We start from the raw sequence: 25,467 nt of genomic DNA, 5'->3' as shown, positions 1-25,467 counted from the left end.
TTGTTGTGGAAATAGGGGAGGCCTCCCAGCCACGACGGCAGCTAGCAGAAATCGCGACAACACTCACAAAGACACATCCACAGATAAAAGTTCTACTGAGGAAATAAGGAAATTAAAACAGTTATGACTAAATCTGGGCAGAAGACCCTCTTCAATATATATATATATATATATATATATATATATATATATATATATATATATATATATATATATATATATATATATTTATGTTTTTCATTCAAACTCAATATAGAAATAACAATGCAATATACAGTACATTATTTTTGATTTTATCAAACAGACACAGACCTTAATGTCACCGGAATTTGACATATTGTCCAATTGTTGTTACTTCTGACGTAACAGTATGTTAAAATATGCAAAATAAGATAAAAAAATACCTCCTTGTACTGCATATAGTACCTTTCAATCAGTCTCGACCGGTGTTTTGTTGCTCTGCTCTCTTTTCTTCATGGTTATGTCCTCCCTCATTGTGGCAGTGAAGCATTAGAATTATCAGCAAAAACAGCATGCGGCTGGGATACATCCTCTCGTAATAAAACCAATATTGCCAGATAATTATCATGGATTTTTACAATATGCCATGCGCTTTTTTTTTTCCTGGAGGGGAAACCATCAAGCGTTTGTGGATGAATTCTTTTTTATTAGGGCACAATAAAACACTGCATCGGGGCGTTAGATGCAACAATAACCCAGCTTTATGGTCAGGGGAGACAGCGATAAAAAGTAAATGCATCTATAGTTGCATACCAATATAATGGGCAACGTAATGCATTGTATAGTATGCGGTCACATTGTTTGTCTTTTATGTGTCAAATATAACTCGTGTCTAGAGCAGTAGAATCACCTGATCTTGCTTAAAGAAATTATTAAATGTGTTTATTATTACCACCAAATGAGAATCACAAGGTGTTTAGATTTTTGTTCATTGGCTAGTTTGTTTGTCGTAAATACATTCTCTAATTTAAGTTTGGATTTAAAAATGATTGACATCTTTATTATATATGGTCAGATTCGGTGTTCATAAAGCTTCCCGACGATACTTTTTAAAACAACTTTAGATAAATAGCGATAATATGCAATACTTCTATAAATATCTGCATTTTCCAAATAACAATTTCGAAAACATGCCTAGGAAATCACAATGTCCCATTGAAAGTGATGTATTTTCAGAACAGTGTTGTGCAACGGGAGGAGCAGCAGCTTAGGTGATACCATTGTTAGTTTACTTTCTTCGATTTATTTGATTTATTTTTTTCTTAGCAGCCTGCCACAATGAGCTATGACTGAGTAGGCATCAGAAAGTCATCAATCCTCCTCTTCCTTCCATTTGTTTACACCTCCTGTTTCCCGCCAAACAAACTATAGATTTCCCCTGAGAGGGCCATTTCATTCCCTCATGTTTTATGGCCATCACAAACAGATGGGAAGAGTTAGAACACAATTTTTAAAGTCACGTTTGTGCAAAGCAGCTACCTTGTTGAAATAACAAATTAGACCATCGTCAAAAGGAAAATGTCCATCATGATGATCATTCTTGTGAGGGGAAAAAAAGTAAGACAGTTCTCATATAATGGAAAAAAATATATTTTGATTCATTCTTGGGTTATTGATGTGGGTCAATAACGCTATAACGTTAACATTCACTCGAATGCAGCATAAATACATGTAGGGTAAACTGACAAGACAACGAGGAACACCTGGGCACAACACAAATGGCGAAGGGAGCTGATTGGTAGACACAAAGGACCAGGTTGAGGAGCACAGGTGCAAATAATTAACCTAACGAACATATACACCACGTAAAAACAACACCAAACAAAAATATATAAAAACACGGATCATGATGACATCATTTGCAAAGAGTATTCAACCACTGAACATTTGAACATGAGAATTCCAAAAAGTTTAGATTAAGTTCACCTGTAATGATTGTAGTGCGTTTTAGGTTCATTCTGAAATTTCATCTGTAAGCCAAATACCCTTAACTTTTTGTGAGTAGCGTAAAGAAGCCTACAATTTATGGTGCCATCTCATGGGGAAAAAAATAAAAAATCTGCCTCCAAAAGTTTTGTGCAACTCTTGAGTTTAATTGAGTGTTAATTTCATTCATTTAATTCAATGTAAAAAAATGGGAAAAAAAGAAAAGCTTTTGCTTCTGCCTTTTGGTTGTATATTTATGTATGGAATTTGTTTTAGTCCATGATGATTTTATTTTTATTCTTTTTTAATCTTACCAATGAACCGAATACATTTTCATTTCCCTTCACTTCATTCAATTTCCAAACTGTGCACCATCAGGTAATGGAATTTTGGAGTTCCAGTACACTTGGCTTTCAGAATTCTTTGTACCGGTACATGAAAATTAAATAATTTCTGCAATCAAACAAGTTAGTATTCCAAATTAAAAATGTATTTTTCCTAATACATACAGTGTTGAATCTGAAAAGATCCCACTCCTCGCTGTCATGAAAACACAAATGAAAACATTCATCCCATGAATCCACATACTTGTCAGTAGCACCTTCTCATTTTATGTCCCACTGATTAAAACTGGTTAAATCATGGCTTAAACCGGGGCTCTTGTGTGAGTATTGTGGAGGTGTGCACTTGCTATTTGGGGTTTTATACCTACATGCCACGATGTTTTATTAGTGTTGTTTCCTGCTCAGAGGGGCTGACGTATTTCACTAGTGAAGGACGTGGCCCTGGCTGTTTATTTCCCGTGATGAAATTGTCCACAGGTTCGTGACGACTCTGTAAATAAAAACTTCAATGAGCTTGGATCTTCCAGCTTCCAGTGATTATCTGCTATCCCACCTGTGTAATCATACCAGAACCTGTAGGGTTTTTGTTTTTTTTATTGTAACAATTTAAAGACGTTCCGATGTAGCCTACATTACATTTTAATTACTCATATGTCATCTGCAGACTGAGGGTTAACCCTGGAGAACCCACGGGGTCAAATTTGGCCCCTATAAATTCTGCTACTCAAATAACAAAGACCTTTTTTTTTTCTTCACAAATTTTACTTCAAAAGTCCAGAGTGCCACTTCTGACCCCTGCATGGGGCCATCTAGTGGAGGAATATTGCACTTACATGAGCCAGAGTGGTGGTGACAAGATGGCTGGCAACATGCTGTTTTGTTGAGCTGGAAATCAATCTAAACAAAACCATCTTCTCAGCAAACCATCAGATGGTAAAATTGTGTTTTTTTTTGTTAATCTATTTCATATCATGTTGCAGAATGCCTAGGAGTAGGTTATATATATATATATATATTTTTTTTTTATAAACTAGCAACTCTGATGTAGTTCAAAAAACAGGGGTTAAAATTGAAAAAACATATATTTTGGTGTTCAGTGAACTTATAGCAGTCATTTAATGTATAATTCATAATTTTCCAAAGAAGAAAAGGGTTCTTGGGTTCTCCAGGGTTAATCGTGTTGTCTTATTACAAACAAACAAAAGTTTTTATATTTTATAACCAAGTTCTGCTTCACTTTATCGTTTTTCTTTATTTTTGTCATCTACAGTATACCGGAGCATAAAAGTGTATTTCACAGTTTTAGGAGCTGGCCACTTGGGGGCGTAGTGGAGCAATAATTGACTAACCCAGAAAAGGTAGAGACGCCAGAGCATTTGGCTTCACTATCAACTCATGATTTGCTTTTACCTGACTGTGACAGTGATGAATCCAAATGCAAAGTAAGTTAAATAGCCTGTTTGAGAGTCAGCACTTGAACATTTAAGTGCTGACTCTGCCATGCATTGCTGAGTGTGCTGTAAACTGTATGTGACTCCCACACAACAAAACCTCTTTACTCTCCCGGTGATTCATTCTCCAGCGTGATTTTCAGCTCATAAGTGAATGATCGAATTTGCTTCTGCTGAAATGAAAAGCGAGATAAAACAAAGAGGGAAAAAAAGTGTATATAACAATGTGATAACCTTAGTTTGGATCTTTGCGGCTGTGCTGACTTGGACAGTGTTTATCAGTAAAGTCATTGGGTCAGATAATTGAGTAAAAAGAGACAGATGGTTGCAGCATTTACTGCTGATTACATGGAGGTCGTAAAATGCCTTCCAGTAGCTGGGGGTGTTCGGTCCAGGCCTATTAAACTGCCAGAATACTACAGCAATGTAGATACCCTGGCTACAAGGTAGAGGTGTTCAAATCAAAGAACTGGCTCTATTCCTCAGCGAGCTTAACAAGGGAGCAAAGTCATTTCAGTGCTGACTGTGTGACGCAATTCAACATGGATGCAGCTCTCATAGCTCAATGTCATACCTTAAAAAAACATATTTGTTCTATTATGACATCATTATTGGCTGAGGGTGTAGCTTCTGTTGCTCGCAGAAAGTTAGATATACTGCAGCTAATTTTGCTCAACGCGTGAAATACAAACAGTCTACAATATTTTGATGTACAACTGTGAGCTATCCTAAACGCGAGGAGGTCCGAGTTGTATATTGCGGGGTCTGCGTACCCTCCGGGTTTTTGTGAGATGTTGTGTACTGATCTTGCTGATGTATTGGTCCCTCTAATGCTCAAATCAAGCAATCAATATACCATGTGCAACTAGATTTCTCCTTTTTTTTTTTTGCATCAAATTAAATTGAGTATGCTCACTTTATTATAACATATTAGTGTAGAATATATAGAAGAGAGCATCATAAGAAGTCAAATCAGTTGTAAAATTAAATGGATTACGAGTAAGGCTGCACAATATATCGAAAAATAGAATCATTGTGATAATGGCCCGAGCAATATGCGTATTGTAAAGATGCAATAAGTTTGATATTGAATTGTATGCTTTTATCAGATATAGCCTAACCTTAAATGCACAATGCCATCCAATAGCTAACTTATGATTTATGTAATTTTTTTTACATGACAAATTCCAATTAAAAAAAATTTTTTTTTACAAAATTTTAACACAAGCTTAGCAAATAAACCTTATATGATACATATTCATTAGTCTAATAAAGCCTATTTATTTGAAATGTATAATCCTCAGGTTTTTATATAGTATTCATATTTAATTTAACCCGGAAATTGTTGTAAGTGGAAAACTGAATTTTACCAAGGTCAATTGAAAAGTTCTCCAAAAGCCCCTATTATCTTCCCAAATTTCTTTCCAAAGGTCTTAGAGCCATGAGCGATGCAATGAATACAACAATGAGACTTACTGCAGCCACTTCTGTGCTAGCCTGGTTAAACTAGTTTCGTTGCACCAGCAGAAGGATCGGGAAGGGTGGGAGTTGTACCAATGTGCCATAGAAGACATCTGCCCGGACGTAGTTCCTCAGCTGATGTTCGATGGTTCCTTCTCTAAACAAATTGGGAATGATCATTCTTGTTAATAGTCACTCATCGCAAACCAATAAAATGTGTTGAAAACCATTCCTTTAATGACGACCACTTTCAGCGATAAGGTTCCTTTTTTTAGTTCATCATCATTACCGTTTTCCTGTTTGTATGCACACATCCTGAAAGGCAAACAAAACCACAACATGCCGAACATGGCGAGCCAAATCAGTTGCTTTGTTTCGCTTAGCTTTTAAAGTTTTGTTCAGCAGCCAAATTGATTGAAATACAATTTAATCTGCCAATGTTAAGTGTTAGAGTGGAAGATGGCACGTAATCAAAGATGTTTTGTTTTCAGTAACAAGCACTGTGAATTGACCCTACGTAACCAAACCCCATGAGGTCATTGGGCCATTCAATTAATTTACTAACGTGATGTCGTTAATGTACTGTCTGATCTTAAAATCCCCAGTCAGCACGTGTATGCTGTTTAACGTGATGAGATGTGTTCCACTCGACCGCTTTGTAATTAGGAGATGCTTCTCATTGTCTGTCAATTAGGAGCTGACCACTGCCAAGAAGCCACCTAAGTGTCGCCGCACGCTCACCTGTCTGTTTTGCCCACAGTTCTTGTCTGACCTGCCATCACACGTTAAATTCTTTCTGATCGATTTGCATTCGCCGCCATTAAAATCCTTAGCTAGCTCAGTCTGTCGGGCGCTAATGGAAACTGACTCTGCTCATTTGCTTTCTGTTACCACGTTAATTTAAAGCCTGGCTGCATGTTAATGTGAGGTGTGCACCTGTCAATGCCGGCACTTTTTTGAAAGCATATTAGTAGTTAGTTAGCAGAGTGTCAAGGGTGGTTTGCAAATACTTTTATAGCGCACGTCTGGTGAATAAATATTTGTTGTGTCTGTTTGGATAGTGGTGAGCACTTTCTCTTTCTTTGACTCTCTCGGGTAGTGATCTTAGTGACTCTGTGCTTACATTTGTTGGCTTGCTGTATAGAAAATGTCCCCCATGTAAAACAAGCACACACAGCATTCACTCTGCTTTGCCTGTGGTCTCCTCTTCACATTATTAATCCTGAATTTGGAAGTAAAATTGTTATTGTTTTAAACGTGCACTTTTTTTTTTTTTTTTAAGGATTAAAGTCTTGGATTATGCTGGCGGGGAAAACCTAGGACCACACACCACATAATCAGATGTATGACAAAAATTAAATTTTAAATTTGGACAAAATATTTACATATTGGCAAAATACGTGCTCTTAACAAATTGCAATTTTCATAATAAATGTTTCAATGTATGCATAAAAAATCTAAATTAAAGGTTTCAAAGCAAAAAATAAACAAAATATCTGTAATAACCCCCGTGCTAAGGGCTCTCATGCATTTAAAACATTTAAATAAAATAAAACATTCTAGGATGGCACAAACCTGCTCAACTGCAAACCAACATGAAGTGCAAAAAAAAAATTGTGCATTTTTTTCTCACAAAAATCAATTCACTCAAAGTTTTAATGTATTTGAAATATTATGTTTACCTTGCATATCATTCCAAGTCTACAAAAAAATAATAGGCCTACTCATGTAGAATAGAACACTATAAGTGCAACTACGACATTTCTGTCATCTTGTGGTAAATGGTGAAATTACCATTTAAAACTACAGTTAATGCATATTCACAGTTCGGCAATTTAAAAAAAAATCTATATTTTTAAATATAATTTATTTTTATTTTTTTTATCTGTGATTTTTTTCTTACACATTTACCCCCAGTATATATATATATATATATATATATATATATATATATATATGTGTTTATCAGCATTTTATAAAGATTTGTTGGGATGGTTAAAAAAAAAAAAAACATTCTCCCCAAATATTTTTTTTATTTTTTATTTTCCAATTTTTTTATTAAAAAAAAATAATAATCAAGGGGTCATTCAGAGTACTGAGCGGTCCACCAGTTGTCCATGCCTGCTTTAAGCCATAGAGCAGAGTATGCCATCCTCACACGTGATTGGTCCAAAGCTCTGCCACTCAACCAGCAAATACTCTCCACTTCCTCTGTCCTCCTTTCCTGGTGCAGCCTGGGAAGAGGGAAGGGAATGGATCTGATCCGTGTGAGTCGCCGGAGCTCCCTCAGCCCGCTCCTTCCAACCTGTCCTTGACGGGACATTCCGGGACGGATCGAGAGTTGGGGTGGGTCATCAGCTGGGCTGAAGTGCTGATTTGTCCTCGGCATCTGGAGCGCTCTGATGGGAGGCAGTGCCGGCTCCGGCTGGGACTGGGGATGCTGAGTGGGGGGAGGGAGGGCCTGTTTGAGCTGGGACAGCAGCTCCAGCAGCAGGGGGAGTACCAGGCCGCCCTGCACTGCTTTCTCAGCTGCCTGCTTGGACTGACCCATGTGCAGAGCTTCACCTCTCTGCCCAACTGCCTTCACCAGGTGAGCAGGTTTTTGTCCCACACACATGTTGTGTGCATATTTATCATACTTCTTGGATACTCACGATTAGTGAGAAGGGCTACCAATTTCATACACACTTCGAAAATGATAAATTTGATCAAATTTAAATTAATCAGATATTCTTATTATTATTATTCTTCTTATTATTATTATTATTACAGTATTTGGGGGGGCTAACTTGGCTAAGTCGACCACAAATTTCTGCCTCAACCGGATGAAAAATTCTGAAAAAGATTTCTTAGTGACAGCTCTAGTTATTATTAATAAATGGTATGTGATATGAAATATGGTATGTATATTTATTTTGTATCTATTCCTAGAAAATCACAATGCCTCATCACTGTTGAGCTATTTTCGGAACAGGCCCTCGGGCTACTCATGTGGTCCCTGCGGGCTACCTGGAGGCACCATGTTGGTGACCCCTGGTGTACACGGTGCCAATTTGAGCAATACACTAAGAACTTAGAGATTCAAATTCCTTCCGTTGTATGTGATGAGGCTTCACAAGGCCTTCAAGTGAGCACATTTTTATTCTGCTTAGCAGCACATGAAGGAATGTCCCAGATGTCAAAACATAGTCCACTCCAGACCACGTGAACAGTAACGTGATGATGGCCAGACTGTGGATGCAAACCACTTGTTTGACAACTCGTGACATCGTCCGATTCGTTTAACCCTTGATTATCCTTCTGTGCTTTACAGATTGCAGAACTGTTCATCACTGAAAAGAATTGTATCCTCTTCAATTAGGCACTTTTACTTTGACTAGCCCACAAAAAAAGGGCATAGATAATCAACAGAAGTCAATATAAATGGCAGTCGATATCTGTTGTTCAAAGCTCACGCTTTAGTGCTAAGAGGATTTGTAGGCTCTTATCTCGGCACAACAGAGCGTCCAAGTAAACTAATTAACTTGTATCCGCACTTGACTAGGTTGCCGATTGCCACTTAACAGCCTCCATAAAGCTCCACAATATAGAGCATAGGGATAACAGAGGATGTTGGGTGTCAGTGTATATTTCCCTCTCTCTGTCACTGAGACACTCCGAATGGTAACTGGCCTGCTACATGAACCAGTGGCTACCCCTCACTGACCATTGTTTAAATAGCAACATTTGATAGGTGTCGCTTCAGCTCAGCGGGAAACATTACCCACTTATAGTAGGACAGGGTTACATCCTCTGACACAATTACTACATTGCAGCATCAATATTAATATCCACATATTAAAATGTACTTTTAGCGGCATTGCATAACCAGTAAAAACAATCACATTAAAGCAATTTGGGGGGATTGAAAATTGTACTGTATAGTTATCAGTGCAGTGAACTTTGTCCCAGCCAGAAGCTCTTTTTGCTCTTTTGAGTGTTTACTGATAGAGTTCTTGGAAAGCATGTGGCAATGAAGAAGGACTTCAGATAAGAGTTGCGTTCAGTATTTCCTATTATTGCGGTGTGGTGAGGAAAAGGAAGGGAACAACACACATAATTAATGATTATATCTCTTGGCATCTCTGGCAGTGGTTCCCGACTCATCAGCCACGGCACATCGAATAATCAGGTGTGCTGTGGGAAATTATTCTGTTTGTCTTAACTGGTGGGGAAATTATAGCTAAATAATGTCTAATATCTTTCTAATCTATGTTAGCAAGCTGTAGTGACAAGCACAACAATTAAATGCTTTTTCACCAGAAGGCAGAGGTTAAAGCTAGAATTTTACACTAATATGTGAGTAAATTAAAAGTATAATTTTAAGGTCGCATTGGTTGATTGAGTTGTGTGAGATTCTTGTTGTTACCATTGCTGTTATCCAGTGAGGCTAAAAATAGCAGACACAGGAAGTGTTTTGACCTTTAATGACGGCTGCACCCCTAATCCTATCCCCAAACAGTCCACCACATACCAAGTGTATTCCCTTCTGCTAGCTGACTCCCATGAACGGAACTACGCAGATTTCGTGCATCATAATACCGTCATAAACATGCTAATTTTACTTTCTACATTATTTGTTCTTATTCACGGTGTTTATTTTACTTTTCTCAATTTTAAAAGTTCTATTTGCAATATACGCTTGCTCCAGTTACACAAATAGGGTAAAGGATTGGGTGCCATCTAGTGGTGAACTAATTACTTATTCATTAAAAAAAAAACACATCACATCAACATACAATTATTTTTCTTTTCTTTTTTTAAATCTAATCATAGGTCTAGTAATCGTTAATTATATAACGTACATAGGTCGCGTGATTCGGGCTCCCGCCACTTGTCTCCCTCTGCGTTGCTCTTGCTAGCTTTTGTTTCTCCCACTAACCGCTTTTGTTAGCCGCTCCAGCTAGTTCTTGCTAGCCACTTGCCCGCTGCTCCCGCCAGTTCCTGCTCACTGGGCTGCTCGCTCGCTTGCTCACTCCAAATAATAATTGGTAGTAATTGGTGGTGCGCATGCTTCAAAATCATTGCATTGTATTAGTTTATCACTAGATGGCACTAAATTCAACACATCGTCAAAATCAGTGTATTACTTTCTCCAAATGATTTTGAGATCCTGATATAAAATGGACGAATTAAATGGTACCTAATCTGACTTTGTATATCAATTCCATTCTTGTCATTTATTTATTTATTCATTTAGCCATACTCATAGTCGATATACTTTTGGATCTCACGTTATGGGGCAAAGAAAGTCACGTGGCCAATGAATTACAAACACTGAGCAATTTATAGTTCTGCACGTGGTTTAAATAGGTCATTTAAACAGTAGGGACTGTGTTTATTTTAAGCATGTGATCTGTAAATTCACCTGACAATTATCACTACAATGGAGTGTCTCTGACAGCGTGAACAGGCACTATTTTTGAAGGCGCTTATAATAGAGAGGCTTTTGATGACAGCAGTATTATGATATAAAAGGTGTTTGGCCAAACAAAAATCACAAATCATTCAGTGGTGATGTGGTACTTTATAGCCTGGTGACGAGAATCAGCATACTATGTCAATTAAAAAAAAAACACGTTTCAGGAGCTCCATTTGTCAAGTTAATGATGATTGACACCCGGGCTAATCAACAACCTGCACAGTTGTCAGCTTGCGAGGGTCATTCTTGAGACGAGTGCACGGGGAGAGCATAAGAAAAAGAGTTGAGCTGGGCAACAGTGGCTGTTTTTAACCTCTACAACTGACTAATCCAATTGGTCAGGAGTGATCCTTTACCCATATAAACAGATGGGAAGGCCCTACAGTTCATCCAGGCTGAAAAAATGTTCTACGAGGTGGCACTGATCGAGCTGACGGCTCTGCACGGGAGCACAGGCAAGTTCAATGAGCATCACTATATGTTTTATACTTCTGGGAATACAAAAGCAGGTATCGGTGTAGTTCACTATACTAGTTGCTTTAAGATATGACAAGATTCTTTGAAGTCTTACTCAAACGCAATGAAATAATTTAACTGTATGCATAGGCCCATTATATTCTGTATACAGTATATTGTTCTTTTGGCAATACTTGTGTTTCTGGCTTTCTGGCTGGAAAAGTGTTTTAGTTATTTAAAAGGGAAGAAAGCATATTAGCTAAGCTAAATTTGAATTGAACTGTACATCATATGCCTGGTTATAAGGATATATAACCATAGAAGATTTATTACAGTTTTTCTTTGTTCCTTTTTGAATTTCTCAAAAGTACTTGTTCAAGTTTTAAATCATTGTGTCACTTGCGTACATCAAAAAGCAATTTCTCATTTCTTTGAACAAATATTTTGCTACGTACATGCAAATGATTGTTTACAATTTCTGCTGTTTCCAACATTCTCCTCACTTCTCTTTTAGCTTTTTTCATACATCTTTACATAGAAAATGGATGAACAAGTTGTCATAATAAGCCTATTTTTTTTTAAACCTTTCAATGACACTTTTTAAAAGGGAAATTTGTGAATCATTAGATCAGCCCGTCTGAAATAGCTTGTAGCAAGTGAAGCTAAATGATGACGATTTGCATCAATACATTTCCCTAAGGATGTCGTTTTATTATTTTTTTCTTTGTGCAATGCAGTGCTGCATTTTCCTTTCTGTATCGCGATGAAATGGTTTGTCAGCAAATTACAGCCCAAAAAGGGAAATGTGAATCTTGCCCATCAATCTTCCACTTACACAAAAGTGTGACTTTCAATTTAGAAAACTGAATTTGTCATCAAAACTTAAGCGTCATTTTACACCAAAACATCCCTCCAGAGTTACACTGTCATATTGACAACATGACTAATCAATTTGACTGTCTCGTCCGTACATAATGATTCAGACTTGTTCTGATAGCACTGACAATGTGACACAAATATTTACTTTTGAGCGATGTAGTAAGGATTTTGAGGGGGGAAAAGTGGCTTTTGCAGGGGAACCAACAATCTGAAAAACTGTCATCATAAAAAAAAAACACAATCAAATCAAACTAAAGAAATATACAACATATATAAGGCAGATTTATCTTTATTTGAATTGTTATGAAGATTATCAGATTAACTTTTTTTTAATGCCTGCATTTGACCTTGCTTAACCCTGGAGAATCCAAGAACCCTTTTCTTCTTTGGAAAATTATGAATTATACATTAAATGACTGCTATAAATTCACTGAACACCAAAATATATGTTTTTTCAATGTTTTTTTTCAATTTATTCCCTAATTTAGGATTAGGGCGAAATTTGACCCTTTGGGATTTAGGGGTATCATTTCGAAAAATCTGAATAACAAAAACTGTCAGTAAACTATTTAGAATTTAACAAAATAATCAATCAAGCACAGCTACATTGAACAATATATATTTTTTGTTTTATTTGTTGCATTTTAGCCATCATCTTGTCACCACCACTCTGGCTTATGTAAGTGCAATATTCATCCACTAGATGGCCCCATGCCGGGGTCAGAAGTGGCACTCTGGACTTTTGAAGTTAATTTTGTAAAAAAAAAAAAAAAAAAAAGGTCTTTGTTATTTGAGTAGCAGAATTTATAAGGGCCAAATTTGACCCCGTGGGTTCTCCAGGGTTAAAATAACTAAAGGCCCTCTCTTGAACTTCTTTTGCGTGACTCCATGTTTGTTTACCTACTGGGAGTTAAGCTGCTATCACCAGTGTGCTGGTCATTCATCATATCTTGCTCTCAGCGCTGCACGTCTTCCATATCTCCTCCTCGGGAAGCGTTGTGTAGCATACCCACAGTTGAGTGGAAATCTGGGCAGGCATCTGACCAGAATGGCCTCATTAGAAGCTGCTCAGCTTTGAAATGCTTACATTTAACTGTCGATAGCTAGCTAGCTTTTCCCCATGTGGTTTAAAGTAATGTAACCTCTATTTCGTGTGTGGAATGTGCGCACATTACATTTGTTGTGTCACCTTGCACGCATGTGTGTCAAAGTGTCCCAGTGGGTGTGGCGAGTGTGTTGTTTGACCCCCTTATCTGCTCTTTTCTCTCCGTATCTCTGCGCTCTTGTCTCCAGTTCTCAGTTGTTGCTCTTCCGTGTTCTCAGAAGTGCCAGATAGACAAACAATTTTTTTTTTAGTTTATTTTAAAGCTTGCATAGAGAGGACTTTGATAGCCTGAGTGTTTTGCTGGCAGACTGACTGCGATCCCATGCCCTGTGTTTGTGTAGCAGGGCCCCAGGAGGACTCTTCACTGGGGTCCGCAGGATGGGCGACCCCAGAGGAGCTCTCGGAGCAGGCCTCCCAGGCACGGCACCTCGAGCGGCTGGCTCAACTATGCATCGTGAGCAAACAGTAGGTAAAACTTGCACTGTGCTGGAATTCATGCGCCATGACATGTTCTCTTCTGGTAGACCGCTCCCAAGTTGATCACAAGGGGTGTAGGGGAAAACAAAGGCGAGTTGTGTGCATGTGTGCTCGTAATGTTGGATATTTTAAACGTTTTTTTTTTTGAAGAAGAAGAAAAAAAGTGGGTCAGTGTTCCACGTAATCATGTCCTGAGTGTTCGGTCCAAAGCTGCATTGGTGTCCCAGAATTTTAGCTCGCTGGTAGTTTGCTCTACCAAATCGGAGGGTGCTAGTTTGATTCCCACCTGCCCCATTAAAAACAAAAAAAATCAGTAGCAGGAGCAAAAAAGGTTGGCCTCAGTACTTTGTCATTATTTATTCATTTGTCAAGTAAAACTTCAAAAGAGAGTGTTTTTTTTTGTACCCAGACAAAGGAGACATACGTTAAAATAGTTATAATGTATGGCATTCTTGAGTAAACTTAGTGTTCATTTAAATACCTGGAGGCTGGGCTAAGTTTCCTCTTTTTTTGGAAATTGAAATATTGTCACCCTAAATTATGTGCTTCGAATGCATGTCATCTATCATTAAAGAGTAATTCAACCTTAAACATTTCTTGACAATAATGTTATATGTGACCTCACTATAGTTTAAACACGACATTCTAATTAATATTACATTTGTGGAATATGAGCAAAATCCAGCTGTTTTTATCTATCTGGGGGGCGGCCATTTTGAAACTTGCCGTTGACTGAAGATGACATCACAGTTGCTCAGGCAACAACCAATCACAGCTCACCTGTTTTCGGGGAGTGAGCTGTGATTGGTTGTTACCTGATTTCATTTTAACTCGACAGCAAGTGACAAAATAGGATTTTGCTGCTTAACTCATATTCCACTAATGCAATATTAACCAGAATACCGTGTTTAGACTAGTGTGGCTGCATAGAAATTTCCCATTTGCAGTTAAACTTCTGTTGTGTATCCCAGGTCCACATCCAAAGGCCAGAACAATCAGAAATAAGATTAAGTTATTTTAATACAAATGCCCCCATCACTCTTTCAGCAATGCCCTAGGAAGTCCTTTTGGGTATTCTCCGATCAGGTGTCCGCTGAAACGGGCAATGTGACACTCAGTCATTACTAATTGAAAGGAAGTGTGGCTTCAGAAGCTCAAGTCTGACATTCTGTCACGCCAAACGGAGCTTGCTCTACATGTTTACGCTAGACGTGAGGGTGTGAGGGTGGCGCCGTGCCGTGGCGCCGTGCCGTGGCGGGTCACTTGTGAGGAAACACAGCTGGCCGGTCAGCATATTTCCTGCATCGGCACGTGCCCGGCAGGAATAGAAGTTTTCCACTTCCTGCTCAGGTAGCCACAGACCTGCTTCCTGTGTCTAATCCCAGCAGATGCATTTCCAGGTTGGCCTCAATGCTGCACCTCAGGCCGTGAAAGAGATACACGTGCACATGACAACCAGCGCCAGCCAACCTGCTTGACCCACATCGCTCTTTGTTGCACATGTATTTCTGTCGGAATACCGCAGCCGGGTTGTTCAATATATGTACTTTATTTTCATTTGATAGCATGTTCTTGTTTTACATGATTATGTTTGGTTTCTGTGTAGGGATGTTTGATCATTATTTTTCAGACAGATACCAGTTCTTGAACTCAACTCTTGATTAGTCACCGATACCAAGTACCAATACTGATTCCACTGGTACTTTTGATACGTAAAAATTTCCCCTCCAAATAACAATGACAGATCATTTTAAAGAAAGACCGATATATTCTAATAGCATTTTCTTTAAAATTGCAAGAAATTAAGGATATTAAAAAAAAAAAAAGAGTTACAACAAAAAGACAGCCGATATTGATTATATCTGTCACCATTGTGACTCACAAGTACAGATACCTTGAAATAAGGTCTGGTATTTGCCCATCAGAATTTCTGTGCAACTAACCAGCTGCATTTTTGTACTTTTTTGATTGCTGAGAATTTACAATGTTTATATTGGACAAACAATGAAGAAAAAAAGTTGAGAAAAAAAACAACAACAACTTTAATCGGTGGTCAGAAGTTGCACTACTCATATTAAACCAAATCTGGTTCTGATCTATAGTTCACATTTGGCACCCATTTAAATTGAACTTAGATTAAAATGAAATCATATTCAGACACGTAAACTTGACCGTGGGAAGATGAAACCAAATTAAATTGACATCGACATCATTTTACAAAACTGACCATTTTAAAGGTGACATGAAAAATGACATTCTCTAAATTTCCCACACGTGTGTTGATTTATTTCTGCATTGCATCCAGAAGACATTGTGGGCGTGGTTTAAACGTGACCATCTTGTAGCTATAAAGATTTATGACTTCTGTTGATATTGTGGGTGGCACGTGTTTAAGCCTTGGCAGAAGTCGCTGCTTCGTAGTGCAAGTCATTAATGGCTTCTTTTTTTTTTTAAACCCTTCTAGGCCTCATCTTGCACTAGAGTACAGTGGTAAGGTATGTCACTGCCATTTTTATTGTTATTTTTCCAAACATCTGATTTGACATGTTAAATTGTAATGTGGACTTCCTCTAGGCTGCAAAAATCCACCAGAGGGCCTTCGGTAACGACCACCCAATAACCGCCAGAAGCCTGGAGCTCATGGGCACAGTTTATGCTGAGATTGGCAAGACTGAATATTCAGGTAGAGTAACACGTATGAGCTGACATTTATTCTGACATCCATAAAATAATTATCGGTGAGACATTTTGTTCCTGTTATAGTTATTAGAACATACCAATGATTCTGGTGCCGACAGAGTTAACTTCCCCCGAAAAAGTTTGCATGTTAAATGTTGTTTGACTTATCTTCAAATAAACTGTAGCGTCCCGCCTGCAATATTAGGAGGTAGTCATGTGTGACTATTCGTCGTGTTGTTAGACTCCCTGGGTCAGCGTGTGTCTGCGTTGTCCAAACGCTTGGCTGCTGCCGAGTCCATCAGGGACACGGTCGACGCTTTTCCTCATTCACATCCGGAAAAACACTCCGAGGTTCGCCACAGAAAGGACTTTCGCCACCAACAGGAAGACAAAACAACAGACGAGGTGGAGCGCACACGCACACACACGCACACACACCTCTGTTTGTCCTGAAGAGACACAGCTCCTTTACACTCTTGGTTACTTTATTGCATGCATATTGAATGGACACATTTAGGTAGGAAAAAAGAGTCAAAGTGACAATTTAGCTTGCCTGTTATTTATTTATTTATTTTTCAAGCATAATCCTGATTACTGCTTGTAATGTCTCAATCTTCTTTTCATTCAGGTCATCGATGGGAAAATCCCCACCTCCATCCTCAAGAAGCCAAGCCCCACTTGCGGGTCGGACACAGAAGCCACCCAAAGACGGAAAGGCCAGCGGAGGGTTCGATTCCGGGAACCGGAGACCACAGTGCATGGTGAGTGAACAAGACGGCAATGTGGGAGCAAGAAACCATGCTGCCATCTGGTGTGCCGCTTTGACTGCCGTCCAAATGTTTTGCCGCCTGCCCAATAACTTCAGTACAGTTGAATCTAATGTCAAGCAGCACCGATATCTTACAATTTGCAATTCAATCAAATCAGCCAAAAATCTTGAAGTCAATGGCTGTCAAACATGACATGATGAGAGAATTCTTTATCTTTCATGGGACTTCATGTGTGTTTCCGTTGACATTTTTCTTGATCTACACAAAAGAAATGGTGATCATCACATATGAATTTATTGCAGGGGTGTCCAAACTACCGCCCGGGGGCCATTTGCGGCCCACCAAGTTGTATTTCAGCCGCCCAATGTAGTGAATAAAGAATTGAATATTCCACTCTCTGCCTTGTATCAAGGTCGGATTTATAAACATTATTGATCCTCAAGTAATTGTTTTTAAGATGGTCAGTTTACTACAGTTTGGTCTTGTTTTGGTTCTGAATGTGAAGATGGGATTTGGTCGCCGTTCAGTCCAGGGGTGGCTCTAACCTAGTGGCATAAAGGGCCAAGGCCACCCCAAAATCTTGAAAATCTTAAACACATGCCTTATCAGCATTAACAGAAAGCTGTTAAGTAGCAGCTTTTCATAAAACCTAGAAAATATATTTTTTAAATAAATAAACTGCTCACTTGGTCCATATAGGGTGCATGGTTTGCACAAAATGATTCTGCGCTGTTTTACTGCTATTACTGCAGAAAGCGATGAACACACGATACACAAATGATTTGCTCGTCAGAGTGAATCATGCACGCGAAAAAAAAGTCACACTCTGTAAAATCTCCAGGTATCAAACAGCCAGCTGTAACTGCTGTGCATCTCAGATTCCGCTTCCTTCTCCCTGACATGCTGCTTTTCTGTCGGCTTCACAGACATTCCTCCCTGTGACGACACAGGTGGTAAGTTTGTATGCAAGTGCACGGGCTCACTTGACGCACCAGGAGGCGTCAGCAGCGATGCACCTTTTTTTATTTTTATTTTTTTTAACTTTATTAATTTTGAATGGACTAACATCAGACTTATTCTTGGCTTACTAATCACTATGTAGGACATTTTGTTTGAAACACTTCATTTTAAACACGATCACTGTGAGTGTGTGACAAGGCTGCGCTGTAAATATCTTAACATTCAAAATAGTTTGGAGCCTACAAGGCTTTTGTGGAAACTGTCTTAATTTGGTGTGTTTCTGTGTGTGCGTGTAGCCTATGAGACGACGCCGGCCCGCCCTCACCTGGTCCTGTTCACTTGCCTTTTCCTGATGATGTCCTTCTTGGGCGTTGCCATGTATTGTACAGACCGGCGGCGTCCGCAGCGAGCGTGCGAGCAGCTGGAGGCCGCTCTGGCGGTCTACTTGCTTCACATGAAGCAGCTTGTATGGGGTTGTTGGATTTGGCTGACCATGTAGTGATGGCGACCAGTGGCAGGAGGGGACATCTTTTATAGTGAAACATGTAGCTCCTATGTGCTAAGCTATTTGATTTATCTGATATTCTCGCTATCCAGTTTAAGGTCCATGTACAAGTACATGCTATTTTTATGATTTTTATGGTGCGAATGCTGGCAGATCCCGGCGGAGCACAAGGAGTGACAGTTGGGTAGCAAAAAGTCAAGCTAAGCTACAGTATATTCCTGGCCACAGCTAGTCTAACTCAACATATTTAATTCATAAATATGTGAACAGCGAGCATCAAAATATATGAGCAATTGTGTTTATATTTTTTAAATAATGAGCTTCCGCTATGTCAAGACTTAAGTGAAGGGAATAAAAGGAGTCACTTTGATTGGCCATGATTGAAGTTGCCTGTAATCACTCCCACAGCGGCCCAGCACTAAGAAATTACCAACATCAGGTCTAACCTGCCTCTGCACAGAGTTAGGTTAGGATTTTCCGCCAGTCACGAAAATAGAGACCAATGTTACAACATTATTAGTAATGGGGGGTTTCCCCACTGCTAGTACCTCTTTTTGCCTATTAGCAGGCAATTAAACCTTGCTAATAAATTACTGTCCTACACAAGTAACACAAATGCGCCCATTAGTAGGTTTGTCTCACTAGTAGCATGTAGTAGCCCTAGTTCTACTCGTGTGCAGAAATGTCACATTTTAATTAAGGGTTTAATTAATTTGTGGGTTAATTTTGAGTTGATTTAGAATTCCTTTAACGCCACTATTTTTTTTTAATGCGTGATTAACTTGGAAAGCCTGTATGAAGAAATTCCAGTCAAAATGCAACATGTCCACGTAAAAATTTTGCAGTAATAAATTTAATAATGCATATATTTGTGGTAACAGGTTGTATTTTACAATTTTAAAAATGCTGAATTTCACAAGTTACTTCATGTTAAAGATTAGATAGCTCTTAATATGAAAAGAAAAATGCACTAAACTGCCAAGTCTTACAAATGTAATTATGCCGTCTAGTGGCAGTAAATTACCTCAACACAAACCAATATCACACTCGTTTTTTACAGTACAGTACATCTTTTTAATTTTATCTCAATTTAATGAATTATTATGAAACTACTGTATCAATGACCAAAAGATGCAGACATATTTCTATTAGTTTATTTTTTTCCCACTTTTATGTTAAGAGTCTGAAACCTTATATTATAATATTTAATTGTACAGACCTAAAATGTGCGATTAATCGTGAGTTAACTATTGAAGTCATGCAATTAATTACGATTAAAAAATAAATAAATTGTCGCCTGACACCCCTAATAAAATTTTAATAAAATGTTACTTTTAAGACAAAATCATTCTGTGCTCACTGTGCTGAATTTTCTTATTCGTGAAGGCAAGGAGCATACATATTGGACATGGACTTTAGAATGGATATCGACTGAATGCTGAAATGTATTTTCATACACATGATGCTCACGTATATGTCATGTACGCATTCACACTTCACAATCACTGCACCTTATTGCTCCGTCCGATTCTCACGTTTTGCATTTTTATGCTCACATATTGCTTGCCACACTTGATCCCTCAGCTACCCTCTATTGTATGTATTGTATATGATTTACATTGAATGCAAATATTTATTTTGGTACAGTACATGATTTGTGTATATATGACATGAAAGTGAATATGTTTATGCAATATAGACTAACAAATATAATATTCATCTTTGTATTTGTCCTTGAATAAATGTAAATAATAGCAAAGTTACCAAACACAAAATTAAACACGCCTGCACAATCCAATATAAGTGCTGCATCAATAATATGGTCTTTATACAGATAATGCTCAGTTTTTCTTGTTTTTGTAATATTTTGACTTGCGTACTGTCATCTATGTGAAGCCATTTTTTAATGCAGCACTTGTATGGGACTTAATCAGGTGTATTTAATAGCCGAGTTTCCACCGCAGGAACTTCGGGGTAAATTTACTGGACAAGCCCCGTATGTGCGTGTCTCCGCTGCAGGAGCCTTCCAGGGTGACGTCACAGAAACAATCGCAAAGAGATTACGTCTCGATCGAAACTCGTGACTTGCGAGTCAGCCTTTTCAAATTCTTCATCTAAACGCCGTCTCCTCTCACTCAAACAATCTATCCATGCCAAGTACATAAAAAAAAAGCAGAAAAAAACGGCAACCGCCACAAGTTTTTCTCTTTCCGTTGTTCTGGGTTTTGCGGCGCCGCACTTGGGTGACGTCACATAAACCGTCGCAATGAGATTACGTGTCGATCGAAACTCGTGATTTGCGAGTCAGCCTTTTCAAATTCTTCATCTAAACGCAAACCATCCATCCACGCCAAGTACATAAAATAAAAAGCAGAGAAAAACAGCAACCACCTTAAGTTTTTTCCTCTTTCCTCGTTGTGATTTTTGTCGCGCGGCGCTTGGGTGACGTCTTGGGAGAAACCGTCGCACGGCGTTTACGTATCACGCGGCTAACGTGGCTTGCGAGTGTACTTGTCAGCTGTAATTGGTGCGAAATGAGGAGGAGGACGTGCGCTGCTCAATGATGATGCGATGTGCTTGACAATCCATCTGGAAATCAACTCGATTCATTAACTGTAAGGCTTCTAATCATTGAAGACTGGTTATCAATTACATCTTGGACAACTTGTAGAGTTATTATACAGACAACAAATACAACCAGTTGTTATGTGAGTCTCCTTTATGAAACCACCATATACATTTGTTTATAGGAGCACAACACACATCCCATGTTAAAGAGTAGTTGATGGATTTCATGAAAAGTGGATTATGTCAAAGCAATATCTAATATATAATAATTGTATGGAAGCAAAGAAGTGATACTCTTGTGATACTCTTACACTTATATGCACATTAGTTTAGCTGTATTTCACAGCTGGTCACTTTGTAAGAAGTGCCTTTATGGAGAGTTTTCTTCTATTTTATAATTTTATGTTTTTAATAAAATGGTGATACTTGTGAGATTCATGCAGTCATTTTTTGACTTTTTTTTTGTTATGGCATACACAGTATGTTTAATACTGACAGTATATGGTAGTGAATAGCCTGAGATACATTGCTAAAAAAAAATGGGGACAGATTGCATAAGTACAGTTAATCATTTTTACAACTATCGCTAAGTGAGGGAACACCTCAGAAGCACAGTTTTGTTCTTGTTGCTGCAGCATGCAGGATGAAGTACAGACCTCAAATAAAACAAAAGTCACATCAATTGGTGTGTAAACGAGATGTGCGAGCTACTCAGATCTAAAAGCCACTGTATTATTTTGTCATGCATTTGGTCTCATAAGCTTGACAAAGACGCAGTCCAACAAAATGTCCCAAGTATCATAAACTGGGAGTACATTTGCAATGAAGCCGTTGATACGAGCTCGACTATCAGATTAAAGGAGTGGGTGAATAGACTCAATAAATGCGGGATTAACAACCGTCTGAGGATTTTCTGAAGGGAAATCAATCAGGCAGAGGACGAAGATAAACCCTTCAGTTCACTCTCGGCGCAATGGGAACAAAAGCCAACTGATTTTGATTGTCAACAGATGCAAACGCCGGCGTTTCTCATGGCGGGACAGTATCGACGAAAGAGTGTGCGTTGGTGTGTGCGTAGCTTTCGCTTTCTAGAGGAGGCCCGTCTTGAGGTCAGAGCTGCAGCGAGAGGAGCGTCCCAGCAGCAGATCCTTCTCGTGGATGAGGCTGTCCAGCAGATCTTCTTGTCTGTAGTTGTGGTAAACCTTGAGAAAGGCCAGCACGGCGATGGCCAGCCAGGTGAGCCACGCGGCCCACAGGCCAAACTGTAAAAAGAGAATAAGAAGTTGTAATGATCTGAGGGGTGGGAAGTTTTTTGTTGGCTCACTAGGATGACACAGGGGGCTTACCTGAGCTATTGCAAACTGGTCGTAGAAAGCAGAGTTGTTCAGGCCCAATTCTAGGTCGGTGTCCTGCAGATCTTCACAGCTACATAAAATAGTACACGTTAATGAACGGCCTCTTTGAATAAATTACCTCCAATTGACTTTTTCTTTTTTTTCTTCTCAGTGTGTAACAAAGAAAGAGGAGGGATTGGTGGTATAAATAGTTAAATTTGAATTTTTAGCTAAGCAGCTACTAGCAAGTGCGCAGTGCTCCCAACTCACATCGGCGATGACACAGTCGAATTGCCGGCACCTGCGCAGTTATTGATACTCGCCATATGCAAGAGGGGGGCGCCGTTGAGCCGTTACAGCGAAACAAGTCGACTCACTCCAGTACCAAAGTAACACCATCCGTTACACGAACGGGCCCTGTTCTAAAGAGTAGCTCACCATTGATGGGACACTGTGACTTACTCAGAAGAATTAAATCAGAAGAAAAAAAAATTATATTTATTTATTTATTTATTCATAACTTAACATGGTATACAGTTCTTCTGTACCAAATATTGTATATTTTGTTCAAAAAGCAGTTTGGAAAATGAATGGGTAAAAGACGGGATGCTTTATTTGTATTTACCTATATTTTAAAAATAATAATAATAATTTTAGAGTGGTACATATTTAAAAAAATATTTATTTTTTTTTCTATTTTTTTTTTGGTCATTCAGTGATATTTGTAATATTTGGCCTTTGCCTAGTCTCCTGTAATTACTTCTAATAAGGGGAATAATTGAATTGACCCCCAAAAAAAAATGCAGCACAGAAACACACATTTGTGAATAATACTGCAGCGTCTAGAAATAACGCACAACAACCAGGTAAGCATTAGCAAACATTAGCATGTATGTTTATTTTTCATGCTTTGTAGTCATGTATCCTCAGTCATCACAATAACAGTGCAAAGCTTGACCAACGAATCCTACCTGGACCCAAACACAGCCTTAAGTCTTGCACTGTTGCTTGTTTCTTCTTTTGTTTTGTCCTTTGTAATGAAAACATGTCATGTGTCATTCTCCTACCTGCTGGGCATGGTGCCACCCTCGGTGATGGAGTCGCACCACAGGTTGAAGCCCACACTGACCATGGTGCTCGATAAGAAGACGGTGAACACCACCAAGGAGCTGATCAGCAGGTTGAGGAAGGCATTGAAGATGGAGCTGCAGAAAAAAATGGAGAGAATATTCATGGGTGATTCACCAATTTAAATAATTGCAGATTTTTATGGAACCTCTCCCTTGTTATTCAATGAAAGACTCAACCTATTCACTTATGCTCAGGCCAAAGTGACATATTGTCATGCCGTCGGGCATATATGGTGCAAAGAAAGTGTGTTGAAGTGAATAGAGGAGCTTCATTATGACGTAGAAGTAGTACTTAGCTGCCATTTGTGGCATCTTGCTGCCAAGGAACTATATTCAAACGAGTTCAAGACGTTCATTTCGACAAAAGTGCCAGTAGTTGCTTTCTGCCAGTTTGTGGCATTTATAGTTACAATTTACAAGCTTTTGGAGGGTGCCAATTGCCAATTTTTGGAGTCTACCTTCGGCATGCCACATAAGCTAATTAACCCTGGAGAACCCAAGAACCCTTTTCTTCTTTGGAAAATTATGAATTACACATTAAATGACTGCTATAAATTCACTGAACACCAAAATATATGTTTTTTCAATTTATTCCCTAATTTAGGATTAGGGCGAAGTTTGACCCTTTGGGATTTAGGGGTATCATTTCGAAAAATCGGAATAACAAAAACTGTCAGTTAACTATTTAGAATTTAAGAAAATAATCAATCAAGCACAGCTACATTGAACAATATAATTTTTTTGTTTTATTTGTTGCATTTTAGCCATCATCTTGTCACCAGCACTCTGGCTCATGTAAGTGCAATATTCATCCACTAGATGGCCCCATGCAGGGGTCAGAAGTGGCACTCTGGACTTTTGAAGTTAAATTTGTAAAAAGAAAAAAAAAAGGTCTTTGTTATTTGAGTAGCAGAATTTATAGGGGCCAAATTTGACCCCGTGGGTTCTCCAGGGTTCAGTGGCTGCTTGGGTCCACTAGCTATCTGAAAACGTGTTTGTTTGTTTGTTTTTCAACACATGATATTAAATCATGCTTAAAGCCCTGCGAATTGGGCGAGGGTTTGGCAGCATGTGATTCCTCCATCTTTCTGTCATGACCACTCTTCTATTTCTGCTTGTCATGCTGAAAGCAGCGTGCAATCAGGGCGTTGGTTGTGGATGGAAACACGAGGGCCATCTTAGCATGATGTTGAAACGAGAACAAGTGCACTACTCACTCGTCGTGTCCTTTGCACAAGAAGAAGAGCAGCCTCCAGGCCTGCACTGCGGACAATATGAGGGAGGCTATCCCGACAAAAGCCACGAAGCTGCAGGACGACTCGGCTCCCCATTCCTCCACGATGAAGCGCTGCTTCGACACCGTGATGTTCTCATTCTGCCACATCCCCCGCGTGAACAGCAAACATTTCCCACCGAAGTCCTCCGTGTTTTCAGACAAAGGCACAACGGCGATAAACCCAAATACGAAGGCTAAAAAATAAAGAACGCACTGGGCGAAAATTAAATTGTCGAGGGCCATTTTTGGCGTCTCTCTCCTCCGTGCAGGGTCCTGCAGAGGTTGCGCATGCGCGCTGGAGGCAGGCGCAGCATCCGAAGACGCACTGGTCTGGAAACTAATGAGCAGGAGCAAGAGAGCCCTTCAGGCCTCATCTTCTCTAGACGTCACAGCTACTTGCTTTTTGTATATTTTCTGTTAAATACTAGCTATACAAAAGAGGCGCCTCTATGTTGTCCTCTTGTTTTTCATTTTGTGTTTTGCCTTTGGATGGTTTGGGTAAACATGCGACAAGTGGCAAAAAAGCAACAACAAAAAAACAAGGGATCACTCACAATGAATTCTATTAATTTAGAAAGGGGCAATATATACTCAGTATTAAAATTTTAACTAAGGAGACAATATAAAAAAACATGTTGACTTCTGTTTTAGTCTGATTATTTAT

The 25,467-nt window shown here is 38.9% G+C and overlaps 2 protein-coding genes across 5 annotated transcripts; one reads left to right on the top strand and one right to left on the bottom strand.

Moving 5' to 3' along the window:
• The first annotated feature begins 7,405 nt into the window (after nt 1-7,405).
• c1h14orf180 (chromosome 1 C14orf180 homolog) lies at nt 7,406-21,495 on the top strand. 4 transcript variants are annotated; one of them, XM_077555789.1, is made up of 10 exons: nt 7,406-7,793; nt 8,517-8,547; nt 11,033-11,119; nt 13,449-13,569; nt 16,046-16,076; nt 16,156-16,264; nt 16,502-16,665; nt 16,889-17,021; nt 17,957-17,983; nt 18,287-21,495. In XM_077555789.1, the coding sequence occupies exons 1-10, from the start codon at nt 7,641-7,643 to the stop codon at nt 18,487-18,489; spliced, it is 1,059 nt and encodes a 352-aa protein (XP_077411915.1). In that variant the 5' UTR covers nt 7,406-7,640; the 3' UTR covers nt 18,490-21,495. The 4 variants fall into 4 exon arrangements, with proteins under 4 accessions (XP_077411915.1, XP_077411906.1, XP_077411931.1 ...); XM_077555780.1 differs by having other exon boundaries at nt 13,446-13,569; XM_077555805.1 differs by lacking the exon at nt 17,957-17,983 and having other exon boundaries at nt 7,407-7,793.
• Nucleotides 21,197-25,106, bottom strand: tmem179ab (transmembrane protein 179a, genome duplicate B). Its single transcript, XM_077555817.1, has 4 exons — nt 24,745-25,106; nt 23,465-23,602; nt 22,410-22,488; nt 21,197-22,325 (listed from the first exon to the last, which is right to left on the bottom strand). The coding sequence occupies exons 1-4, from the start codon at nt 25,044-25,046 to the stop codon at nt 22,152-22,154; spliced, it is 693 nt and encodes a 230-aa protein (XP_077411943.1). The 5' UTR covers nt 25,047-25,106; the 3' UTR covers nt 21,197-22,151.
• Between the last annotated feature and the right edge of the window lie 361 nt (nt 25,107-25,467).

Source organism: Vanacampus margaritifer, chromosome 1, assembly GCF_051991255.1.
Source record: "Vanacampus margaritifer isolate UIUO_Vmar chromosome 1, RoL_Vmar_1.0, whole genome shotgun sequence".
Classification (NCBI taxonomy): Eukaryota; Metazoa; Chordata; class Actinopteri; order Syngnathiformes; family Syngnathidae; genus Vanacampus; species Vanacampus margaritifer.
The sequence above is the reverse complement of the archived record's forward strand: the minus strand, read 5'-3'. Positions and strand labels throughout refer to the sequence as shown.